The sequence below is a fragment of the Salvelinus fontinalis genome, chromosome 12, assembly GCF_029448725.1.
Source record: "Salvelinus fontinalis isolate EN_2023a chromosome 12, ASM2944872v1, whole genome shotgun sequence".
Taxonomy (NCBI): Eukaryota; Metazoa; Chordata; class Actinopteri; order Salmoniformes; family Salmonidae; genus Salvelinus; species Salvelinus fontinalis.
Genome location: NC_074676.1, coordinates 37,590,079 through 37,611,840, shown reverse-complemented (window position 1 = coordinate 37,611,840; position 21,762 = coordinate 37,590,079). Strand labels below are relative to the sequence as shown.

At 40.8% G+C, this 21,762-nt stretch overlaps 1 protein-coding gene and 1 long non-coding RNA gene across 2 annotated transcripts; one reads left to right on the top strand and one right to left on the bottom strand.

Moving 5' to 3' along the window:
• The first annotated feature begins 427 nt into the window (after nucleotides 1–427).
• LOC129867320 (cystathionine gamma-lyase-like) lies at nucleotides 428–10,808 on the top strand. Its single transcript, XM_055940645.1, has 12 exons — nucleotides 428–5,133; nucleotides 5,784–5,865; nucleotides 6,036–6,131; nucleotides 6,674–6,783; nucleotides 7,226–7,360; nucleotides 7,588–7,645; nucleotides 7,750–7,827; nucleotides 8,118–8,270; nucleotides 8,659–8,780; nucleotides 9,028–9,080; nucleotides 9,379–9,517; nucleotides 9,805–10,808. The coding sequence occupies exons 1-12, from the start codon at nucleotides 4,957–4,959 to the stop codon at nucleotides 9,817–9,819; spliced, it is 1,218 nt and encodes a 405-aa protein (XP_055796620.1). The 5' UTR covers nucleotides 428–4,956; the 3' UTR covers nucleotides 9,820–10,808.
• Nucleotides 10,809–13,440: 2,632 nt separating this feature from the next.
• Nucleotides 13,441–21,597, bottom strand: LOC129867321 (uncharacterized). The gene is made up of 2 exons (XR_008761601.1): nucleotides 18,354–21,597; nucleotides 13,441–17,955 (listed from the first exon to the last, which is right to left on the bottom strand). It is a non-coding gene; the product is annotated as an uncharacterized LOC129867321 (long non-coding RNA).
• Nucleotides 21,598–21,762: the final 165 nt, after the last annotated feature.

Genomic DNA, 21,762 nt, shown 5'->3' with positions numbered 1-21,762 from the left:
AATAGCAGAAAAATCTGACGAGAACATCAAAGCAAGAGTGAAGGACATTTGCAGGGCAATAGTCCCGGAGGAGGAGCGAAATGTTGTTGCAGGTTCTCTGGATGTAGTGCACCGCCTGGGTAGGCTGAGAGATGGGGAAAAACAACCAGCCACCATGACCAGTGATCATGAGATTCATCTCCAGGACAGCGAGGGATATGACATGGAAACGTGCAAAGAAAAATTACTCTTTAAAGAATAACAACCTGAGGTTCAAGGAGGATCTGACAGCATTTGACAAAGAAGCTCGGAATCGTCTGTGGCGGATGATTGAGAGAGCAAGGAAGGAAGGGAAAAGTGCATACTTTGCGGAGCTAACGGTTTTGATAATGGAAGGGAAATTCACGCTGACGCCTAGCTTGTTGACTGCTCGACTTATCAAGTGAGTTGTGCAGGACTGAGTTTTATTTGCGTCTGATAAAACTATATTTCTTGAGGAATGAGCATTGTTTGTGTGAGCTAAACTTTTTTTATATCAATTTTTTTTTTATGGCAGGGAAATTCGCAATGACACTTAATGTTAGCTTGATGGCTATTCGTTTTTACCAATCTATGGTACAATGTTATTTGCAATTGTATAAAAATGTAATTTAGGTCAACCACTTGAGTGGTGCAAAGGACTGTTTTTATTTGCAACTAGTAAGAACTTTTCTTTTTGTGAGAACCCGATTCATGTGAACGTATGTAACAGTTTAACTTTAGTCAGTCCCCTCGCCCATACCCAGGCGCGAACCAGGGACCCTCAACAACGTCGCCCACGAAGCATCGCTACCCATCGCTCCACGAAGGCCGCGGCCCTTGCAGAGCAAGGGGAACCACTACTTCAAGGTCTCAAAGCGAGTGACGTAACCGATTGAAACGCTATTTGCGCGCCCCACCGCTAACTAGCCAATACACATCCGTTACACGTATACAGGTTTACACGTATTCTTCATATAGGCACTGTGATAGTAAATGTCCATTTCTGTTTTTTCTATTAATGCCAGGGGAATCCGTAATATATATATTTGTATTGTAAGGGTAAGAGTGCCGACTTTTATTTCGTTCAAGAAACTCATGCCTGTTCCACAGATACTGCGTTTTGGAAGTGCAATGGGGGAACGATATTTGGTTTTCATTTGGTACTAATCGGTCAGCAGGTGTCGCTATTTTAAAAGGCAACTTTAAGGGTCATATATTGAGTCATGAAGCAGATAATACAGGGAGATGGATTATACTATTGGTAGATGTCAACCACGTTCAATTCATTGTTGTAAATACTTATGCTTCCAATAACAATTCAAGTAACTGTATTTTATTTAGAGACATTGAGAGGAAAATAAGTAAAATTATGTCTGAATTTCCATTGGCCAGTGTTATATGGGGTGGAGATTTTAATACAGTATTACATGATAATCTAGATAGATGGCCTCCTACGGATAGCAATTCTGTTTGTGAGATAAGGAATATATGTCTACGGTTAGGTGTTCTAGATATTTGGAGACATAAGAACCTAGATAAGATTGTTTACATGGAGTACCAAAGATGTATCTATACAATCCTGTATTGATTTCTGGCTGATATCTGAAGATATGGCTGACAAGGTTGATACAGTCTTGATTGAACCATCGATTTTAACAGACCACAAAGGGATCTCAATAAAGATAAATATGCATGGTTTGTCAACAAAAAAAGTTAATGTTACTGGAAAATGAACAAGACTTTACTAGAGAATTAAGTATTTAAGAAGGAAGTAGCAGGAATTATTGATAAATACTGTAATTGTGCCTGTGTTTATGAATACGTTTGGAAGTTACTGGGAGCTAATGAAATTTGATATAAGGCTTTTGGCTATTTCAATGGGGAAAGAAATTGCTCGTGCCAAGAGAAAGAATATGACATCATAAAGGGAATAATGGATTATACTAAAAAAAACTGAACTAACTAATCAGGAATTACTGGAGCTATCATCATTGCAAATGCAGACTGTATCTACGAGGAAAAGGCCCGGGGAGCGTTTGTAAGATCAAGACGAAAATAAATGGAAGAGGGAGAGAAAAATACAAAATATTTCTTTAATTTAGAAAAAAGGGCAGGCAAAAAGACTTCCATATGTAAATTAATGATTAATAATAGTCCCAATGAAAATCTTAAAGAAATCTCTCAGCATGTTGCCCAGTTTTATCAGAATCTGTATACATCAGCCCAGTCAACTTCCAATATGGATCTTTTCTTAGACAATGTAGCAAACATTGCTAAGAAGATAGATAATGATTTCAGGGTTTTCTGAAATTGAGATAAAAGACTGTATTAAAAGCCTTAAGGACAATAGGTCCGCTGGAAATAATGGTTTAATAAGTGAGTTTTATAAAGCATTCAATGATAAATTGATTCCTTTCATTCTTGCTATGTTTCAAGAATCAATAGAAAAAGGGGAGTTACCGGCTTCCTTAAAGAAAGGTGTAATTACTTTGATTCCCAAACCTAATAAGGATACTCTTTATATAGACAACTGGAGACCCATTAGCCTGTTGAATAATGATGGGAAATTATTTGCCCTTGTATTTGCTAAGAGGTTGAAACAAGGCTTGCATCATGTAATTGATTAAGAACAATCTGGTTTTGTCAATGGTCGACACATTAGTAATAACATCAGGTTGATCTTAGATATGATTGACTATAATGACCTCATCCTTGATGATAGTTTTCTTATGTTTGTTGATTTTTTTAAAGCTTTTGACACTGTAGAACATGAGTTTATGTTCAAAGCAATACGTTTTTTTGAAAGCAGTCCAAACTTTATATAGTGGTTGTACTAGCTCTGTAAAATGAGCTCACGGGACATCCCAAAGAGTTGATATTGGCCGTGGCATTAGGCAGGGCTGCCCAATTAGTCAATTTTATTTTTTATTGGTTACTCAAATTATGGCTTTTCATATCAAGAAAGGTCATTTTCAAGGTGTTTCAGCACTTTGCAAGGAATTTAAACTATGTCAACTGGCTGATGATACCACCATATTTTTACAAGACAGGAATGAGGTTTCTAAAGCAGTTTCCTGTATTGAAGACTTTTCCTTGGTTTCGGGTTTGAAAATTAATATCAATAAGTCAGTCTTATTTCCACTCGAGGATTGTGTTTTACAGGAAGTATATGGTATCCCAATTAAAGATAAGGTTACTTATCTTGGAATTGTTACATGCAAGGATGAAAAACAAAGGAGTGAATTGAACTTTAACCCCATTTTTGAGAAAACAAAGAAGAAATTGAACCTCTGGTTGATAAGAGATATTTCGTTATACGGTCAGGTTTTATTATCCAAAGCTGAAGGGTTATCCAGATCGGTTTATGTCTCGTTATCACTTGACTTAACCCCTAAAATTGTAAATGACTTAGATAAGATTCTTTATAATTTTATTTGGAGGAACAAGCCTCACTATCTACGAAAAGATTTTCTCACTAATACTCACTAAGGAGGTCTTGAGGTTTTAGATTTCAATACTCTAAATAATACTTTTAAAATAAATTGGATTCTGAAGTATGTTAAGAACCAGAACAGTATTTGGAATGTCTTCCCTAAGTATTTATTTGGTTTAGAATTTTTGCTTCGATGTAATTTTGATATTGATAAAATCTCAGTCAAGTTGGCCAAATTCCATAAGCAGGCAATTTCAGCTTGGACGTTAGCGTATAAACGCCATTTTTCCCCTCACAGATACTTTTTATGGAAAAACAAAGATATACCATTTAAAAATAAGTATTTTTTTTTCATAACTGGTTTGAAAATAAAATTATTTTGGTTGGTCAGTTACTGAATAAGGATGGATATCTACTCTCATATGGGGAATTTCTTGATAAGTTTAAAATTCCAATAACCCCGAAAGAATATGCAATTGTTTTTGATGCGATTCCAAGGGGGGTTGTATCTCTTTTTAAATTCCTCTGTGGTTGATGTAAGTAACATAAATTTACATGAAAATATATTAATTGGCAATATTCACATCAAAGATAAATGTAGTAATAAACAGATTATGATTATTGTTTGTTACTACAATTCCCTCAGCAAGATTCTTTTGGTCAAATATCTATGGTGATGTACAATGGGGGAAAGCATGGAAAATTGCTAACAAATATTGTATCAGTAACAAAGTAAAGGAAGTTTCATTTAAAATGTTACATAGAATTTATCCTGTGAAACATGTTTTGGAAAGATTCAAGCTGAATATGGAATATAACTGTTATTTCTGTGGAATGGAGAAGGAGACCATTTTTGCATTTGTTTTTTTTGCCTGTATTTATAGTAGAATGTTTTGGATTGACATACAGAATTTTGTTACAAAAAAAATAGGACCGGTTGTACTATTTAATGGTTTTGATATAATGATTTATTTCAGAAATTCTGACATAGATACAGATGTAGTATATTTAATTCAACTGCTAATAATACTAGGTACATTTCATATTCACAAATGCAAATGGTCTAATTCAAAACCTAACCTTTTTCACTTTATAAATGAGTTTTAACAATATGGCACCACTTTAACTAAAATGAAAAACAAAAAGGAAATTAAAACTTGTATTATTAATGAATATGATTTGTTTGTTTAGGATTCCTGACAATGTAAATAGTTTGTATGCTTGTTTACATGTGACTATTCCTCTTTTGTTTGTTGATATTTTTATTTTATTTTTATAAAAAATCCTGCCAGCAACAAAATCAAATAAGCCACGTGCAAATACGGGTGACGTGTACGGGACTCCCCTTTTGAAACACCAATCGGTGGTATCCTCCCCTTATAGAGAGGCTGTGATTGGGCTAGACATTATATGGGTATTACACGTCGTCGCTTATTCACAGTTCAGTTTCCATTTAGATTATTCAACGGTGAAACATACACATCCTGTAAATTACTCTCAGGGAACCGGACTTGACTTGTAACATGGCGTCAAAACACCAACAGAACGACATGCCTGCCGGGTTCCGCGTGCAGTTCAAATCTTTCGCAACGGAGGCGATCCATGTTGGTCAGGAACCGGAGCAATGGAAATCTATGGCGGTGGTACCACCTATTTCTCTGTCCACCACTTTCAAGCAGTATGGACCTGGAGATCATGCTGTAAGTTATCTAATGTATACCATTAGGCTAACGTAAAGACCGTAGGGGAACTGTAGTAGGAGCTACCTGCGGAACTAATCTGAAATGTTTTAAATGTGTATTATGACCTGAAATGATAGTAGCCATCATCATCATTGTATATCGAGCAAGAGTTTTTCCCTATGTACTGTATCTAGATAATTTATGTCTAGCAGTAACGACGTCCTATAAAGGGCTAGTTTAACAGTAGCCAAGGCCAGCAATAACCTAGGTGTCTGGTATCGAGAGGCGTTCGTTCAGTATGGGGTGTCATATTGGTCTGGGCGGTGTACTGAACCGGTCATGTTAAACGAATTTTCAGGGTTAATTAAATATTAATATGTATGACATACTGTAGTAGCATGGTACTGTCTTTTGTAGCATCTTTCCCTGCCCAGAACGAGCTTGGCACATTTTGCACTTATTCATGAGTCAGAATGTTGATTGCACAGTGTCTTACAGTGATGGGAAATTACCTTTTTGTGATGAATACTGAAAGTGTTTGTGTTTACGATTGGTATTACTTTTAACGAATAATTAATAGCCAGATGATCAGTAGTATCAGCATCTGTTTATTTATGAAAGATGTGGTAAATGTGGGCTCTCTGAATGTGGAATGTTGTCTTCATCAGGGTTTTGAGTACAGTCGGAGTGGAAACCCTACTAGAAACTGTCTGGAAAAAGCTGTTGCTGCTTTGGATGGAGCAAAGTATTGTAAGTGTTCATGTCTGACACCACTACCTCATCAATTTGTATCTAATAAAATATAACAAGTTAGAGAATGTAGGCCTATAGCTTACAGGTAGAAAATACCGCTATACATTTAACTAGACTCCTGTTTACAACTTGAAGAGAATGTATTCTTAACTGGGAATTTTCTGTAGGTTTTGCTCTTGCTTCCGGGCTGGCTGCGACTATGACCATCACTCACATGCTGAAAGCTGGAGATGGCGTTGTCTGCATGAGTGATGTGTATGGAGGTAAGACATGGCCCAAAGTGTCTGTAAAACTGTCTGGAGAACTACCAAAAGGTAGACAAATGTTGCCAGTGAAAGAGTACACACATACAGTTGAGGTTGGAAGTTTACATACACTTAGGTTGGAGTCATTAAAACTTGTTTTTCAACCACTCCACACATTTCTTGTTAACAAACTATAGTTTTGGCAAGTCGGTTAGGACATCTACTTTGTGCATGACACAAGTAAGTTTTCCAACAATTGTTTACAGACAGATTATTTCACTTATAATTCACTGTATCATAATTCCAGTGGGTCAAAGTTTACATACACTAGTCAAACTATCCTGACATTTCACATTCTTAAAATAAAGTGGTGATCCTAACTGATCTAAGACAGGGAAGTTTTACTAGGATTAAACAATCAGGAATTGTTTAAAACTGAGTTTAAATGTATTTGGCTAAGGTGTATGTAAACTTCCGACTTCAACGGTATTTGTAAGTATGGTTTGATGCATACAGCCATTACCATGAAACAGTAATACATGATGCCTTTTTCTCTACAGGCACCAATCGTTACTTCCGGAAGATTGCTACAGAATTTGGCTTGGATGTCTCCTTTGCTGATTGTACCAAAATCGAGTTGCTCCAGGCCGCTCTTAAGCCGAACACAAAGGTAAGTGGAATTCTAAGTCTGCTTGGTTACCTTATGCTATTGATTTATTTTCACCTAAATCTCAAGTTTGAAAGAACCCAGGTTTCAGGTTTCCAGGCTGTTGGTGTGAGAATAGATGTGTCATCCAGCATCAGCACTACCATTTCGCTTTTGTTCTTCATGTTAAGTGCTTCACCCTGAGCTTTTCCACGAGTCATGGCATCATCAAGGAGAAACTTCACTGTGACTTGTCTCTCCTGTCCATACATGCCCATAGTTTAATACCTAGATCTTATAGATATATGTTTTTTATTAGGAGCCAAAACTATGAAACTCAAATGACACCTGCTGCTACAAGGCTAGATACTGTATATGATTGATATATACTGTATTACCTTCCACTCAAACTAATTTGTTCATGAAATTCTGAAGGGATTCTCTTTTATTTTCTATCTTCATGTAGTTAGTATGGATTGAGACTCCCACCAACCCTACCATGAAGGTGGTGGATATCCAGGCCTGTGCAGCTGTGGTCCACCAACACAACAAGGATACCGTGGTGGTCGTGGACAACACCTTTATGTCAGCCTACTTCCAGGTATGTAACAAGTCTATCCTGCCTTGTATGCGTTGTTGGTTATGTATCTAGATTGTTGGTTCTGCATTGCCACGTTCAGCCCAGGGACCGTTGGAAATGAAAATCTTAGTGAATTGAATTAAAATGGAAGTGTTCCTTCATTTCACGCTCTCGGGTTTAACACATCCAGTCACATAGTGTCATTGATTAACCCGAATATACTCCAATGTGTTTCTCTTGCTCTTTAGCGCCCCTTGGACCTCGGAGCAGACATCTGCATGTATTCAGCTACTAAGTACATGAATGGTAGGTACATTCTGTCTGTACATTGATGTTGACTGAAGAGAATTTCCACACAAATAAAATCAGTTTACATGGGAGTTTTATTTTTTTTCTTATTTGATTGACAGGTCACAGTGATGTTGTACTGGGCCTGGTGTCTGTGAATAGTGAGGACCTGTATGACCGACTGAAGTTCCTACAGAATGGTGAGAGATGGATCAATGGCAACTGGATAAAAGCTATGCTAAGCTGACACACCCGCCACATTTTTTGCCTACTATGATTGAAGCACTTGAACTTCACCGTGAAGCAGTTGCTAAATTTTTGTGACTTTTGCCCATCAAAAACCCACACATGCTCGTGATGCCAGGGCTTTCCACCAATTATAAACCACTGATAAAGAAGGCTTTGTGTGTTACCATGTTTGATTCTTTGTCTGAGGGGCTGATTGGTGTGTTGTGTAATGCAGTGTTCTTCCTTAATGTACCCTGACAAGCCCTGGGAGCCGTACCGTCCCCCTTTGACTGCTACCTGTGTAACCGTGGCCTGAAGACCCTGCACCTGCGCATGAGGCAGCACTTCAAGAATGCCCTGGCGGTGGCCAAGTTCCTGGAAGCTGACCCCAGGGTGGACAGAGTCATCTTTCCAGGTGACGGGGGGGTTCTCTGTGGATGTCAAACTGTAGTACTTCTGTATATTGCATAACACGCATGTTTTAACTGATTCAGAGGAGTTTGGTTAAATGTTGAAGACACATTTCAGTTGAATGCATTCAGTTGTACAACTGACTAGATATCCCCCCCTTTCCTTTAACATGACCTGCTTTCTGGGCAAATAGGTGATGTAACAAAAATTTGGACAATGCATTCACTTTGGTAATTCCCTGGGCCAGTAGAAGCACATGTATAGTTAAACACATAGCATATGCCTCTCCAGTTACTCTCTTATTCTCTGCGCTTGAGGAGACCGCACCCGGTGGTTAAGGGATTTAACAGTCGACTGACTGGTTTTCCTCTTATTCCCCCTTCACTCTGTAGGCTTACCCTCCCACCCCCAGCACGAGCTGATGAAGAGACAGTGCACAGGCTGCCCAGGGATGATCACCTTTTACATAAAGGGAAAACTGGAGAATGCCACCACCTTCCTCAGCAGCCTCAAGGTGATTAGAGAATTGAGACGCTCACGTCTGATTCACAATATAATGCGAAGGCAATCTCTAGTGGACTGGTCTGGTTACGCTGCGTACACCGTAGTTGCTGGAACAATGCTGGAAAGAACAGTGGGAAAAGAAACTGCATGGTTCGGCTCTATAGTATGAAGCATCTTTGTATTTTACTACAGTATGGGTTGTGAATTAAATCACAGATGGACACAGTAATAACATTTTGTGCTGTTTTTTATTTCAGTTGTTTGCACTTGCCGAGAGCCTTGGCGGTTATGAAAGTTTGGCAGAGCATCCGTAAGTATTCCTACATATCATCAACAATCGTAATATTGTAACTGCTATGATATTTAGATTCAAAATGTTGTCAGCTGAACCAAGAAATTGACTGTAATATCGAAATATAAAGTACTTTGATTGCCTCACTTTTGAACAATAATGCCACAAGGGGGCAGCAGTGGTCAAGAATAAATATTTTATTTATATATAATAATACATATTACTTTGAAGTTTTGAAACAAACTTTTTAAACATAGTGCCAATAGAAATGTATTATTTTTTTCATTTTTAGCGATTTTCTTTTTCTTTCCCTCAGGGCGATAATGACCCATGCGTCTGTTCCAGAGAGTGATAGGGCTGCCCTAGGGATCAGTGACACGCTGATCCGTCTGTCTGTGGGGCTGGAGGACGAGCAGGACATCATTGAGGACCTGGAACAAGCCCTGAACGCTGCGGTATGTACACTACCATACAATACACTACACTCTGCCTGCTCATAGCATACTCCCTGAAAACAAGTCTCTAACCTCAGCTAGCCTAGCACCAAGAACCACTGATTTCTGGCCATTGCGAAGTAGGATAGCTCTGTCAAATCCAGACAAATGGGACCTGTTCAGTGATGACAATCACTGGAATATTTTGTCCCAAACACATCCATAGTACATCCACTGAACATCCCATTGCCCTCAACTATCCTTACCACACAAATGGTTGTTTCCATCTTTTTGTTTTCTTTGAGCAGCATCCGAATAAGTAATGTCTTCACGACGTCCCAAGACCAGCGGTTGTCTGTCGTCAGCATGGCGGAGCAAAAGCAAGAGTACGCAGTGTTTCTAGCCGTGTACAAGGAGAGAGCAGCGAGATGGTGCCTCATCACAGCACACACAAACTGTATTTATGAATGCACTCATCAGGGGAAAACCTGCTCTTTAAACATACGCTTTCTTCATTAATTATTGATAACCTTCTTTATCATCAATTCTTTGAATGCTGATTTTATCAGGAGGAAGTATTCCTAAATTTTATTTCTTGCTGCTTTTGCTGTGTGTGTGTGTGTTTTTTGTTTTGTTATTTTTTTGTTTGGATGGCGTTGACAGGGCATTGTGAATGACGGTCTTATTCAATTAAAACTGGTATTCGGGACTTTCAGGAGTAAGGGAAAACAGCATTCAGTTGTCTTTCTGCTTCATATAGTTAAACATGAAAACTAATGTACGGTACATTGAACCATGATAAGAATGTCTTGCTCTGTAAATGTCGGGACAGCAGTTTTGATTAAATACAACAGTGTCTGGAGCTATCAGATGTATGCCTAGTAAAGGAGTCTTAAAGGAAGTTGGCCCATGAGGGATTGCCAACTGCATGCTTGTCCTTGCCTTGTGTCAAAAAAATTTGTGGAATCACTCGCTCAAGAGAATAATACTTGTTTAATGTACAAAGTTCAAGTGGTATTGCTGAACTCAACCCACAGGCCTGTTCTCAGATCAAAACACCCAATGTCAGGGTTTTCTAACTAAGAACCTACCAACCCCACGTCGTGTTGGAGCTCTTCACTCAGTTGACAGTGTTATCAATCAAATATCATACTTACTGTATCTCTGATTGCTACGCAAGTATGTGCTTCAATTGGGAAAGACCATGTTTGATCAATGTCATCTGTGTGACCAAACTCGTTAAATTCACTTCGCAGTACGTCATGTTGGAACTCTCATTCACTCAACTGTGTTATAAATCACATATCATACATACTGTATCTGTTTGCTACTTAAGTGTATGCTTCAATGTCTGATCTATGTTATCTGTGTGATGTACTGTAGAATGTAGGCTACTGTTTGTTAAGCTGTTGTAAACAATGCAATGGAGTAAAACAAATGTATAATTTTGTTTAACCTCTACAGGATCGGTGTCTCTAAACCAGGACGGTTGTTGCTATTGTGACTAGAATGACGTTGTGTGCAACAGCCAACTTTCCGGGACATAGACATGTCTTATGGGCAGAAAGCTTAAATTCTTGTTAATCTAACTGCGGTGTCCAATTTAACAGTGAAATACAATGCTATTGTTTGAGGAGAGTGCACAACAACAACACTTTTGTCACGGCAACTGGTTTGATACATTCACCTCTGAAGGTAAATAATGTTCTTACATTCAGCAATCTTGCTCTGATTTGTCATCCTATGGGTCCCAGAGATAAAATGAAGCATAGTTTTGTTTGATTAAAATACATTTTTATGTTCAAATGTAGGAACTGGGGTCTACAATTTGACCCCACTGCTGTCTCTGTCTCCCCGCCCGGCCTTCTAGATGTGTGAATGTTAGTTTCTAGGCTAATGATCCATCATGTATGACATTCCTGGGAGTGTGTAAACGTACATTTTTTATTACCATAGCATTTTTACATGTTCTCTATATGTACTTGAAAATGTATTAGTTGACCAATTTGGCACATTTGGGCAAACTCCTGGCAGACTTGATACAAAATATTGTGCAGTAATGTAATTCTTCACTGGATCAGTCTGAAAATTTGTGCACACTCTGCTGCCACACTTTTCACTTAGTCAGCTCATGGATTCAAACCAGCAACCTTTCAGTTACTAGCCCAATGATCTTAACCAGTAAGCTACCTGCCGCGCTCTCCCTGACCCAGTCCGTAATGCCTACAGTCCCTGTGTCCGTAGTTCCTGCGTCCAAGAACGCCAAGGTAACCTGTCTAAATGACTATCGCCCCGTAGCACTCACATCTGTAGCAATGAAATGCTTTGAAAGGCTGGTCATGGCTCACAATACCATCTTCAGACACCCTGTACCCACTGCAATTGGCATACCGCCCAAACAGAGCCACAGATTGACACAATCTCTATTGCACCTCTCACCTGGACAAGAGGAACACCTATGTGAGAATGCTGTTTGGACCCTGGGACTGAACACCTGCAACTGGAACCTGGACTTCCTGATGGGCCGCCCCCAGGTGGTGAGGGTAGGCAACAACACATCTGCCAGGCTGACCATCAACACGGGGGCCCCACAAGTGTGCGTGCATAGTCCCATCCTGTACTCCGTGTTCACCCACAACTGCATGGCCACGCACCACTCCAACACCATTAAGTTTGCTGACAACACAACTGTGGTAGACCTGATCACCAATGGCGATGAGACAGCCCATAAGGAGGTCAGAGACCTGGCAATGTGGTGCCAGGACAACAACCTCTCCCTCAACATCAGCAAGACAAAGGAGCTGATCGTGGACTACAGGAAATGGAGGGCCGAGCAGGCTCCAATTCACATTGACAGGGCTGTAGTGGAGCGGGTCAAGAGCTTAAGTTCCCTGGAGTCCACATCACTAAGGATCTATCATGGTCCACACACACCCACACGAATGACAATGCTTCTCCCTCAGGAGGCTGAAAAGGTTTGGCATGGGTCCTCAGATCCTCAAAGTTCTACAGCTGCACAACTGGGAGCATCTTGACTGGCTGCATCACCGCTTGGTATGGCAACTGCTTGGCATCCGACCGCAAGGTGCTACAGAGGGTAGTGCGTACGGCGCAGACATCACTGGGGCAGAGCTCCCTGACATCCAGGACCTGCGAGCCAGGCCTAATCGCCAAACATCAGTGCCCTACCTCACTAATGCTCTTGTGGCTGAATGGAAGAAAGTTCCACGTGTCCACATACTTTAGTAAGTAACCCGTAAGTAAGCATTTCACTGTTAGTCTACACCTGTTGTTTATGAAGCATGTGAAGAATAACCTTTGATTTGATTTCATTACACTAGTGTCAGAAGTGGGATCACACTTGGCTACTTACACCTGTTTGTGGAACTATTTCAGGAACTGGAATGTCAAGGTCAGATCAATCAGATATGTAAGAAATATGAATTGGAATTCATCTACCAAATATGGTGATTGATCCGGTATTACTAGCTACTAGGATTATGAAATGTCATGTCTGTTTGCATCTCTTGCATACTTCCTTATTCAATCAAATTCATTAATAAAGCCCTTCTTACATCAGCTGATGTCACAAAGTGCTGTACAGAAACTAGAGGTCGACCGATTATGATTTTTCAACGCAGATACTGATACCGATTATTGGAGGACCAAAAAAAGCCGATACCGATTAATCGGTCGATTTTTATATATATTTGTAATAATGACAATTACAACAATACTGAATGAACAATGAACACTTATTTTAACTTAATATAATACATCAATAAAATCAATTTAGTCTCAAATAAATAATGAAACATGTTCAAATTTGGTTTAAATAATGGAGAAAAAAAAAGTAAAAGTGCAATATGTGCCATGTAAAAAAGCTAACGTTTAAGTTCCTTGCTCTGAACATGAGAACATATTTTATTTATTTTTATTTCACCTTTATTTAACCAGGTAGGCTAGTTGAGAACAAGTTCTCATTTGCAACTGCGACCTGGCCAAGATAAAGCTTAGCAATTCTACACATACAACAACACAGAGTTACACATGGAATAAACAAAACATAGTCAATAATACAGTAGAACAAAAGAAAACAAAAAGTCTATATATAGTGAGTGCAAATGAGGTAAGATAAGGGAGTTAAGGCAATAAATAGGCCATGGTGGCGAAGTAATTACAATATAGCAATTAAACACTGGAATGGTAGATGTGCAGAAGATGAATGTGCAAGTAGAGATACTGGGGTGCAAAGGAGCAAGATAAATAAATAAATACAGTATGGGGATGAGGTAGGTAGATAGATGGGCTGTTTACAGATGGGCTATGTACAGGTGCAGTGATCTGTGAGCTGCTCTGACAGCTGGTGAGGGAGATATGAGTCTCCAGCTTCAGAGATTTTTGCAGTTCGTTCCAGTCATTGGCAGCAGAGAACTGGAAGGAAAGACGACCAAAAGAGGAATTCGCTTTAGGGGTGACCAGTGAGATATACCTGCTGGAGCGCGTGCTACGAGTGGGTGCTGCTATGGTGACCAGTGAGCTGAGATAATGCGGGGCTTTACCTAGCAGAGACTTGTAGATAACCTGTAGCCAGTGGGTTTGGCGACGAGTATGAAGCGAGGGCCAAGCAATGAGAGCGTACAGGTCGCAATGGTGGGTAGTGTATGGGTCTTTGGTGACAAAACGGATGGCACTGTGATAGACTGCATCCAATTTGTTGAGAAGGGTGTTGGAGGCTATTTTATAGATGACATCACCAAAGTCGAGGATCGGTAGGATGGTCAGTTTTACGAGGTTATGTTTGGCTGCATGAGTGAAGGATGCTTTGTTGCGATATAGGAAGCCGATTCTAGATTTAATATTGGATTGGAGATGCTTGATGTGAGTCTGGAAGGAGAGTTTACAGTCTAACCAGACACCTAGGTATTTGTAGTTGTCCACGTATTCTAAGTCAGAGCCCTCCAGAGTAGTGATGCTGGACGGGCGAGCAGGTGCGGGCAGTGATCGGTTGAATAGCATGCATTTAGTTTTACTTGTGTTTAAGAGCAGTTGGAAGCCACGGAAGAAGAGTTGTATGGCATTGAAGCTCGTCTAGAGGTTAGTTAACACACTGTCCAAAGAGGGGCCAGAAGTATACAGAATGGTGTCGTCTGCGTAGTGTATCAGAGAATCACCAGCAGGAAGAGCAACATCATTGATGTATACAGAGAAGAGAGTGGGCCCGAGGTTTGAACCCTGTGGTACCCCCATAGAGACTGCCAGAGGTCCGGACAACAGGCCCTCCGATTTGACACACTGAACTCTACCAGAGACGTAGTTGGTAAACCAGGCGAGGCAATTATTTGAGAAACCTAGGCTGTCGATACTGCCAATAAGAATGTGGTGATTGACAGAGTCGAAAGCCTTGGCCAGGTCGATGAATACGGCTGCACAGTAATGTCTCTTATCGATGGCGGTTATGATGTCGTTTAGGACCTTGAGCGTGGCTGAGGTGCACCCATAACCAGCTCTGAAACCAGATTGCATAGCGGAGAAGGTACGGTGGGATTCGAAATGGTCGGTGATCTGTTTGTTTACTTGGCTTTCGAAGACCTTAGAAAGACAGGGTAGGATAGATATAGATCTGTAGCAGTTTGGGTCTAGAGTGTCACCCCCTTTGAAGAGGGGGATGACCGCGGCAGCTTTCCAATCTTAGGGAATCTCAGATGATACGAAAGACAGGTTGAACAGGCTAGTAATAGGGGTTGCAACAATTTCGGCAGATCATTTTAGAAAGAGAGGGTCCAGATTGTCTAGCCCGGCTGATTTGGAGGGGTCCAGATTTTGCCGCTCTTTCAGAACATCAACTATCTGGATTTGGGTGAAGGAGAAATGGTGGGGGCTTTGGCGGGTTGCTGTGGAGGGTGCCGGGCAGTTTACCGGGGTAGGGGTAGCCAGGTGGAAAGCATGGCCAGCCGTAGAGAAATGCTTATTGAAATTCTCGATTATCGTGGATTTATCTGTGGTGACAGTGTTTCCTAGCCTCAGAGCAGTGTGCAGCTGGGAGGAGGTGCTCTTATTCTCCATGGACTTTACAGTGTTCCAGAAATGTTTTGAGTTAGTACTACAGGATGCACATTTCTGTTTGAAAAAGCTATTCTTAGCTTTCCTAACTGCATGTGTATATTTGTTCCTAACTTCCCTGAAAAGTTGCATATCACGGGGGCTATTCGATGGTAACGCAGAACGCCACAGGATGTTTTTGTGCTGGTCAAGGACAGACAGGTCTGGAGTGAACCAAGGACTATATCTATTCATAGTTCTACATTTTTTGAATGGGGCATGCCTATTTAAGATGGTGAGGAAGGCACTTTTAAAGAATAGCCAGGCATCATCTACTGACGGGATGAGGTCAATGTCATTCCAGGATATCCCGGCCAGGTCGATTTAGAAAGGCCTGCTCGCAGAAGTGTTTTAGGGAGCGTTTGACAATGATGAGGGGTGGTCGTTTGGTCGCAGACCCATTACGGATGCAGGCAATGAGGCAGTGATCGCTGAGATCTTGATTGAAAACCTCAGAGGTGTATTTGGAGGGCGAGTTAATTAGGATGACATCAATGAGGGTGCCCGTGTTTACGGATTTGGAGTTGTACCTGGTAGGTTGATTGATCATGAAAGCTGGTGGTTCCTTTTAACATGAGTCTTCAATATTCCCAGGTAAGAAGTTTTAGGTTGTAGTTATTATAGGACTATTTCTCTCTATACTTTTTTATATTTCATATACCTTTGACTATTGGATGTTCTAATAGGTACTTTAGAATTGCCAGCCTAATCTCGGGAGTTGATAGGCTTGAAGTCATAAACAGCGCGATGATTGAAGCATTGCGAAGAGCTGCTGGCAAACGCAGTAAAGTGCTGTTTGAATGAATGTTTACGATCCTGCTGCTGCCTACCACCGCTCAGTCAGACTGCTCTATCAAATCATAGACTTAATTATAATATAATAACACACAGAAACACGAGCCTTAGGTCATTAATATGGTCAAATCTGGAAACTTTCATTTCGAAAACAAAACGTTTATTCTTTCAGTGAAATACGGAACCGTTCTGTATTTTATCTAACGGGTGGCAACCCTAAATCTAAATATTGCTGTTACATTGCACAATCTTCAATGTTATGTCATAAGTACGTAAAATTCTGACAAATTAGTTCGCAACGAGCCAGGCGGCCCAAACTGTTGCATATACCCTGACTCTGCGTGCAATGAACGCAAGAGAAGTGACACAATTTCCCTCGTTTAAAATTGCATGCTAACATGAATTTCTTTTAACTAAATATGCAGGTTTAAAAAAAGATACTTCCGTGTATTGATTTTAAGAAAGGCATTGATGTTTATGATTAGGTACATTCATGCAACGATTGTGCTTTTTTTGCAAATGCGCTTTTGTTAAATCATCCCCGTTTGGCGAAGTTGGCTGTCTTTGTTAGGAAGAAATGGTCTTCACACAGTTCGCAACGATCAAGGCAGCCCAAACTGCTGCATATACCCTGACTCTGTTGCACAGAACGCAAGAGAAGTGTCACAATTTCCCGAGTTAAAAGAAAGTCATGTTAACAGGCAATATTAACTAAATATGCGGGTTTAAAAATATAAACTTGTGTAATGATTTTAAGAAAGGCTTTGATGTTTATGGTTAGGTACGCGTTGGTGCAACCACAGTGCGTTTATCGCGAATGCGCTTGTTAAATCCCCCGTTTGGCGAAGTAGGCTGTGATTCAATGATAAATTAACAGGCACCGCATCGATTATATGCAACGCAGGACAAGCTAGATAAACTAGTAATATCATCAACCATGTGTAGTTAACTAGTGATTATGTTAAGATTGATTGTTTTTTATAAGATACGTTTAATGCTAGCTGGCACCTTACCTTGGCTCCTTGCTGCACTCGCATAACAGGCAGTCAGCCTGCCACGCAGTCTCCTCGTGGAGTGCAATGTAATCTGCCATGATCGGCATCCAAAAATGCTGATTACCAATTGTTATGAAAACTTGAAATTGGCCCTAATTAATCGTCAATTCTGATTAATCGGTCGACCTCAAACAGAAACCCAGCCTAAAACCCCAAACAGCAAGCAATGCAGGTGTAGAAGCACAGTGGCTAGGAAAAACTCCCTAGAAAGGCCAGAACCTAGGAAGAAACATAGAGAGGAACCAGGCTATGAGGGGAGGCCAGTCCCCTTCTGGCTGTGCCGGGTGGAGATTATAATAGAACATGGCCAAGATGTTCAAATGTTCATAGATGACCAAAAGGGTAAAATAATAATAATCACAGTGGTTGTCGAGGGTGCAACAGGTCAGCACCTCAGGAGTAAATGTCAGTTGGCTTTTCATAGCCGATCATTCAGAGTATCTCTACTGCTCTTGCTGTCTCTAGAGAGTTGAAAACAGCAGGTCTGGGACAGGTAGTGTTACACCCCTGAAAAAGGGGAGAAAGAATCACGACTGTGATACGGTAATGTTACCTCATTGAAACTTTTAGTGCAATGAGAAAAAGACCGCGATTTCTCTGTGAACTTGAGTGGAGACCAGAGCAATCGATCTCAGGCTCATAGATTAAGAGCATTTAGTAGATCACAGATTAACACTTTTACCCACGACAACATAAAGTAATCAACATAACGTTTACACATTCCTCTCACAATTCGTACCCTTTGTATGCTTGACGGATTTTAACACAATTATATAAATGTTATCAATCTATCAACTAATACTGAATGCATGATCTTCTTAACCTTAGATGTTTTAAGATCCTCACATACTATGAACTTACTAATACTTTTTAATGTATAACAGGCTATTAGTATTTCCTTTAACCTGTCACAGTAGCACGTTCGGTGAACAGGGTTCCATAGCCGCAGGCAGAACCGTTGAAACTGGAGCAGCAACACGACCAGGTGGACTGGGGACAGCAAGGAGTCATCAGGCCAGTTAGTCCTGTTGGTCCTAGTTGGTCCTAGGGCTCAGGTCCTCCGAGAGAAAGTAAGAAAGAGAATTAGAGAAGGTATACTTAAATTCACACAGGACGCCGGATAAGACAGGAGAAATACTCCAGATATAACAGACTTACCCTAGCCCCCGACACATAAACTACTGCAGCATAAATACTGGAGGCTGAGACAGGAGGGGTCGGGAGACACTCTGGGCCCGTACGACGATACACCGGACAGGGCCAAACAGGCAGGATATAACCCCACCCACTTTGTCAAAGCACAGCCCCCACACCACTAGAGGGATATCTTCAACCAACAACTTACCATCCTGAGACGAGGCCGAGTATAGCCCACGAAGATCTCCCCCACGGCACAACCCAAGGGGGGGGCAGGAAGATCACGTCAGTGACTCAACCCACTCAAGTGATGCACCCCTCCTAGGGAAGGCATGGAAGAGCACCAGTAAGCCAGTGACTCAGCCCCTGTAATAGGGTTCACACTCCTGGGCCAGACTACACTCAATCATATGACCTACTGAAGAGTCTTCAGTAAAGACTTAAATGTTGAGACCGAGTCTGCGTCTCTCACATGGGTGGGCAGACCATTCCATAAAAATTGAGCTATATAGGAGAAAGCCCTGCCTCCAGCTGTTTGCTTAGAAATTCTAGGGACAGTAAAGAGGCCTGCGTCTTGTGACCGTAGCGTACGTGTAGGTATGTACGACAGGACCAAATCGGAAAGATAGGTAGGAGCAAGCCCATGTAATGCTTTGTAGGTTAGCAGTAAAATCTTGAAATCAGCCCTTGCCTTAACAGGAAGCCAGTGTAGAGAGGCTAGCACTGGAGTAATATGATCATTTTTTGGGATTCTAGTCAAGATTCTAGCAGCCGTGTTTAGCACTAACTGAAGTTTATTTAGTGCTTTATCCGGGTAGCCGGAAAGTAGAGCATTGTAGTAGTCTAACCTAGAAGTGACAAAAGCATGGATTAATCTTTCTGCATCATTTTTGGACAGAAAGTTTCTGATTTTTGCAATGTTACGTAGATGGAAAAAAGCTGTCCTTGAAACAGTCATGATATGTTCGTCAAAAGAGAGATCAGGGTCCAGAGTAACACCAAGGTCCTTCACAGTTTTATTTGAGATGACTGTACAACCATCAAGATTAATTGTCAGATTTAACAGATTTCTTTGTTTCTTGGGACCTAGAACTAGCATCTCTGTTTTGTCCAAGTTTAAAAGTATAACATTTGCCACCATCCACTTCCTTATGTCTGACACACAGGCTTCCAGGGAGGGCAATTTTGGGGCTTCACCATGTTTCAGCGACATGTACAGCTGTGTCATCCACAGTGAAAGTTAACATTATGTTTCCGAATGACATCACCAAGAGCTAAAATATATAGTGAAAACAATAGTGGTCCTAAAACGGAGCCTTGAGGAACACCGAAATTTACAGATGATTTGTCAGATGACAAACCATCCACAGAGACAAATTGATATCTTTCCGACAGATAAGATCTAAACCAGGCCAGAACTTGTCCGTGTAGACCATTTTGGGTTTCCAATCTCTCCAAAAGAATGTGGTGATTTATCGTATCAAAAGCAGCACTAAGGTCTAGGAGCATGAGGACAGATGCAGAGCCTCGTTCTGACGCCATTGAAAGGTAATTTACCACCTTCACAAGTGCAGTCTCAGTGCTATGATGGGGACAAACATTGTTTGTCTTCAGAAAGGCAGTGAGTTGCTGTGCAACAGCTTTTTCTAAAAATTTTGAGAGGAATGGGAGATTCGATATAGGCCGATAGTTTTTTATATTTTCTGGGTCACGGTTTGGCCTTTTCAAGAGAGGCTTTATTACTGCCACTTTTAGTCAGTTTGGTACACATCCGGTGGATAGAGAGCCGTTTATTATGTTCAACATAGGAGGACCAAACAGGAAGCAGCTCTTTCAGTAGTTTAGTTGGAATAGGGTCCAGTATGCAGCTTGAACGTATAGAGGCCATGATTATTTTCATCAATGTGTCAGGAGATATAGTACTAAAACACTTGAGTGTCTCCCTTGATCCTAGGTCCTGGCAGAGTTGTACAGACTCAGGACAACTGAGCTTTGTAGGAATACTCAGATTTAAAGAGGAGTCCCTAATTTGCTTTCTACTGATCATGATCTTTTCCTCAAAGAAGTTCATGAATTTATCACTGCTGAAGTGAAAGCCATCCTCTTGGGGATTGCTGCTTTTTAGTTAGCTTTGCAACAGTATCAAAAATACATTTTGGATTGTTCTTATTTTCCTCAATTAAGTTGGAAAAATAGGATGATCGAGCAGCAGTGAGGGCTCTTCCATACTGGACGGTACTGTCTTTCCAAGCTAGTCGGAAGACTTCCAGTTTGGTGTAGCGCCATTTCCGTTCCAATTTTCTGGAAGCATGCTTCAGAGCTCGGGTATTTTCTGTATACCAGGGAGCTAGTTTCTTATGACAAATGATTTTCGTTTTTAGGGTTGCGACTGCATCTAGGGTATTGCGCAAGGTTAAATTGAGTTCCTCAGTTAGGTGGTTAACTGATTTATGTCCTCTGACGTCCTTGGGTAGGCAGAGGGAGTCTAGAAGGGCATCTAGGAATCTTTGGATTGTCCGAGAATTTATAGCACGGTGAATGATTTTTTGATGATCCTTGGTTGGGGTCTGAGCAGATTATTTGTTGTGATTGCAAACGTAATAAAATGGTGGTCCGATAGTCCAGGGTTATGAGGAAAAACATTAAGATCCACAACATTTATTCCATGGGACAAAACTAGGTCCAGAGTATGACTGTGGCAGTGAGTAGGTCCGGAGACATGTTGAACAAAACCCACTGAGTCGATGGCTCCAAAAGCCTTTTGGAGTGGGTCTGTGAACTTTTCCATGTGAATATTAAAGTCACCAAAAATTTGAATATTATCTGCCATGACTACAAGGTCCGATAGGAATTCAGGGAACTCAGTGAGGAACGCTGTATATGGCCCAGGAGGCCTGTAAACAGTAGCTATAAAAAGTGAGTAGGCTGCATAGATTTCATGAGAAAATTGTCCGGCTGCGGGGACTGTGCGCAGGGATTTATACTACTATCTGTACTTACTGGTGGCACAGACGCTGTTTCATCCTTTCCTACACTTAAATTACCCTTGCCTAACGATTGCGTCTGAAGCTGGGTTTGCAGCACAGCTCTCCTCGCCATAATGCGATCGTTCTGTATATTCTAAGTACAGTGACTGCAATTACAAGGCATCATGTTAATGTTACTACTTAGCTTCGG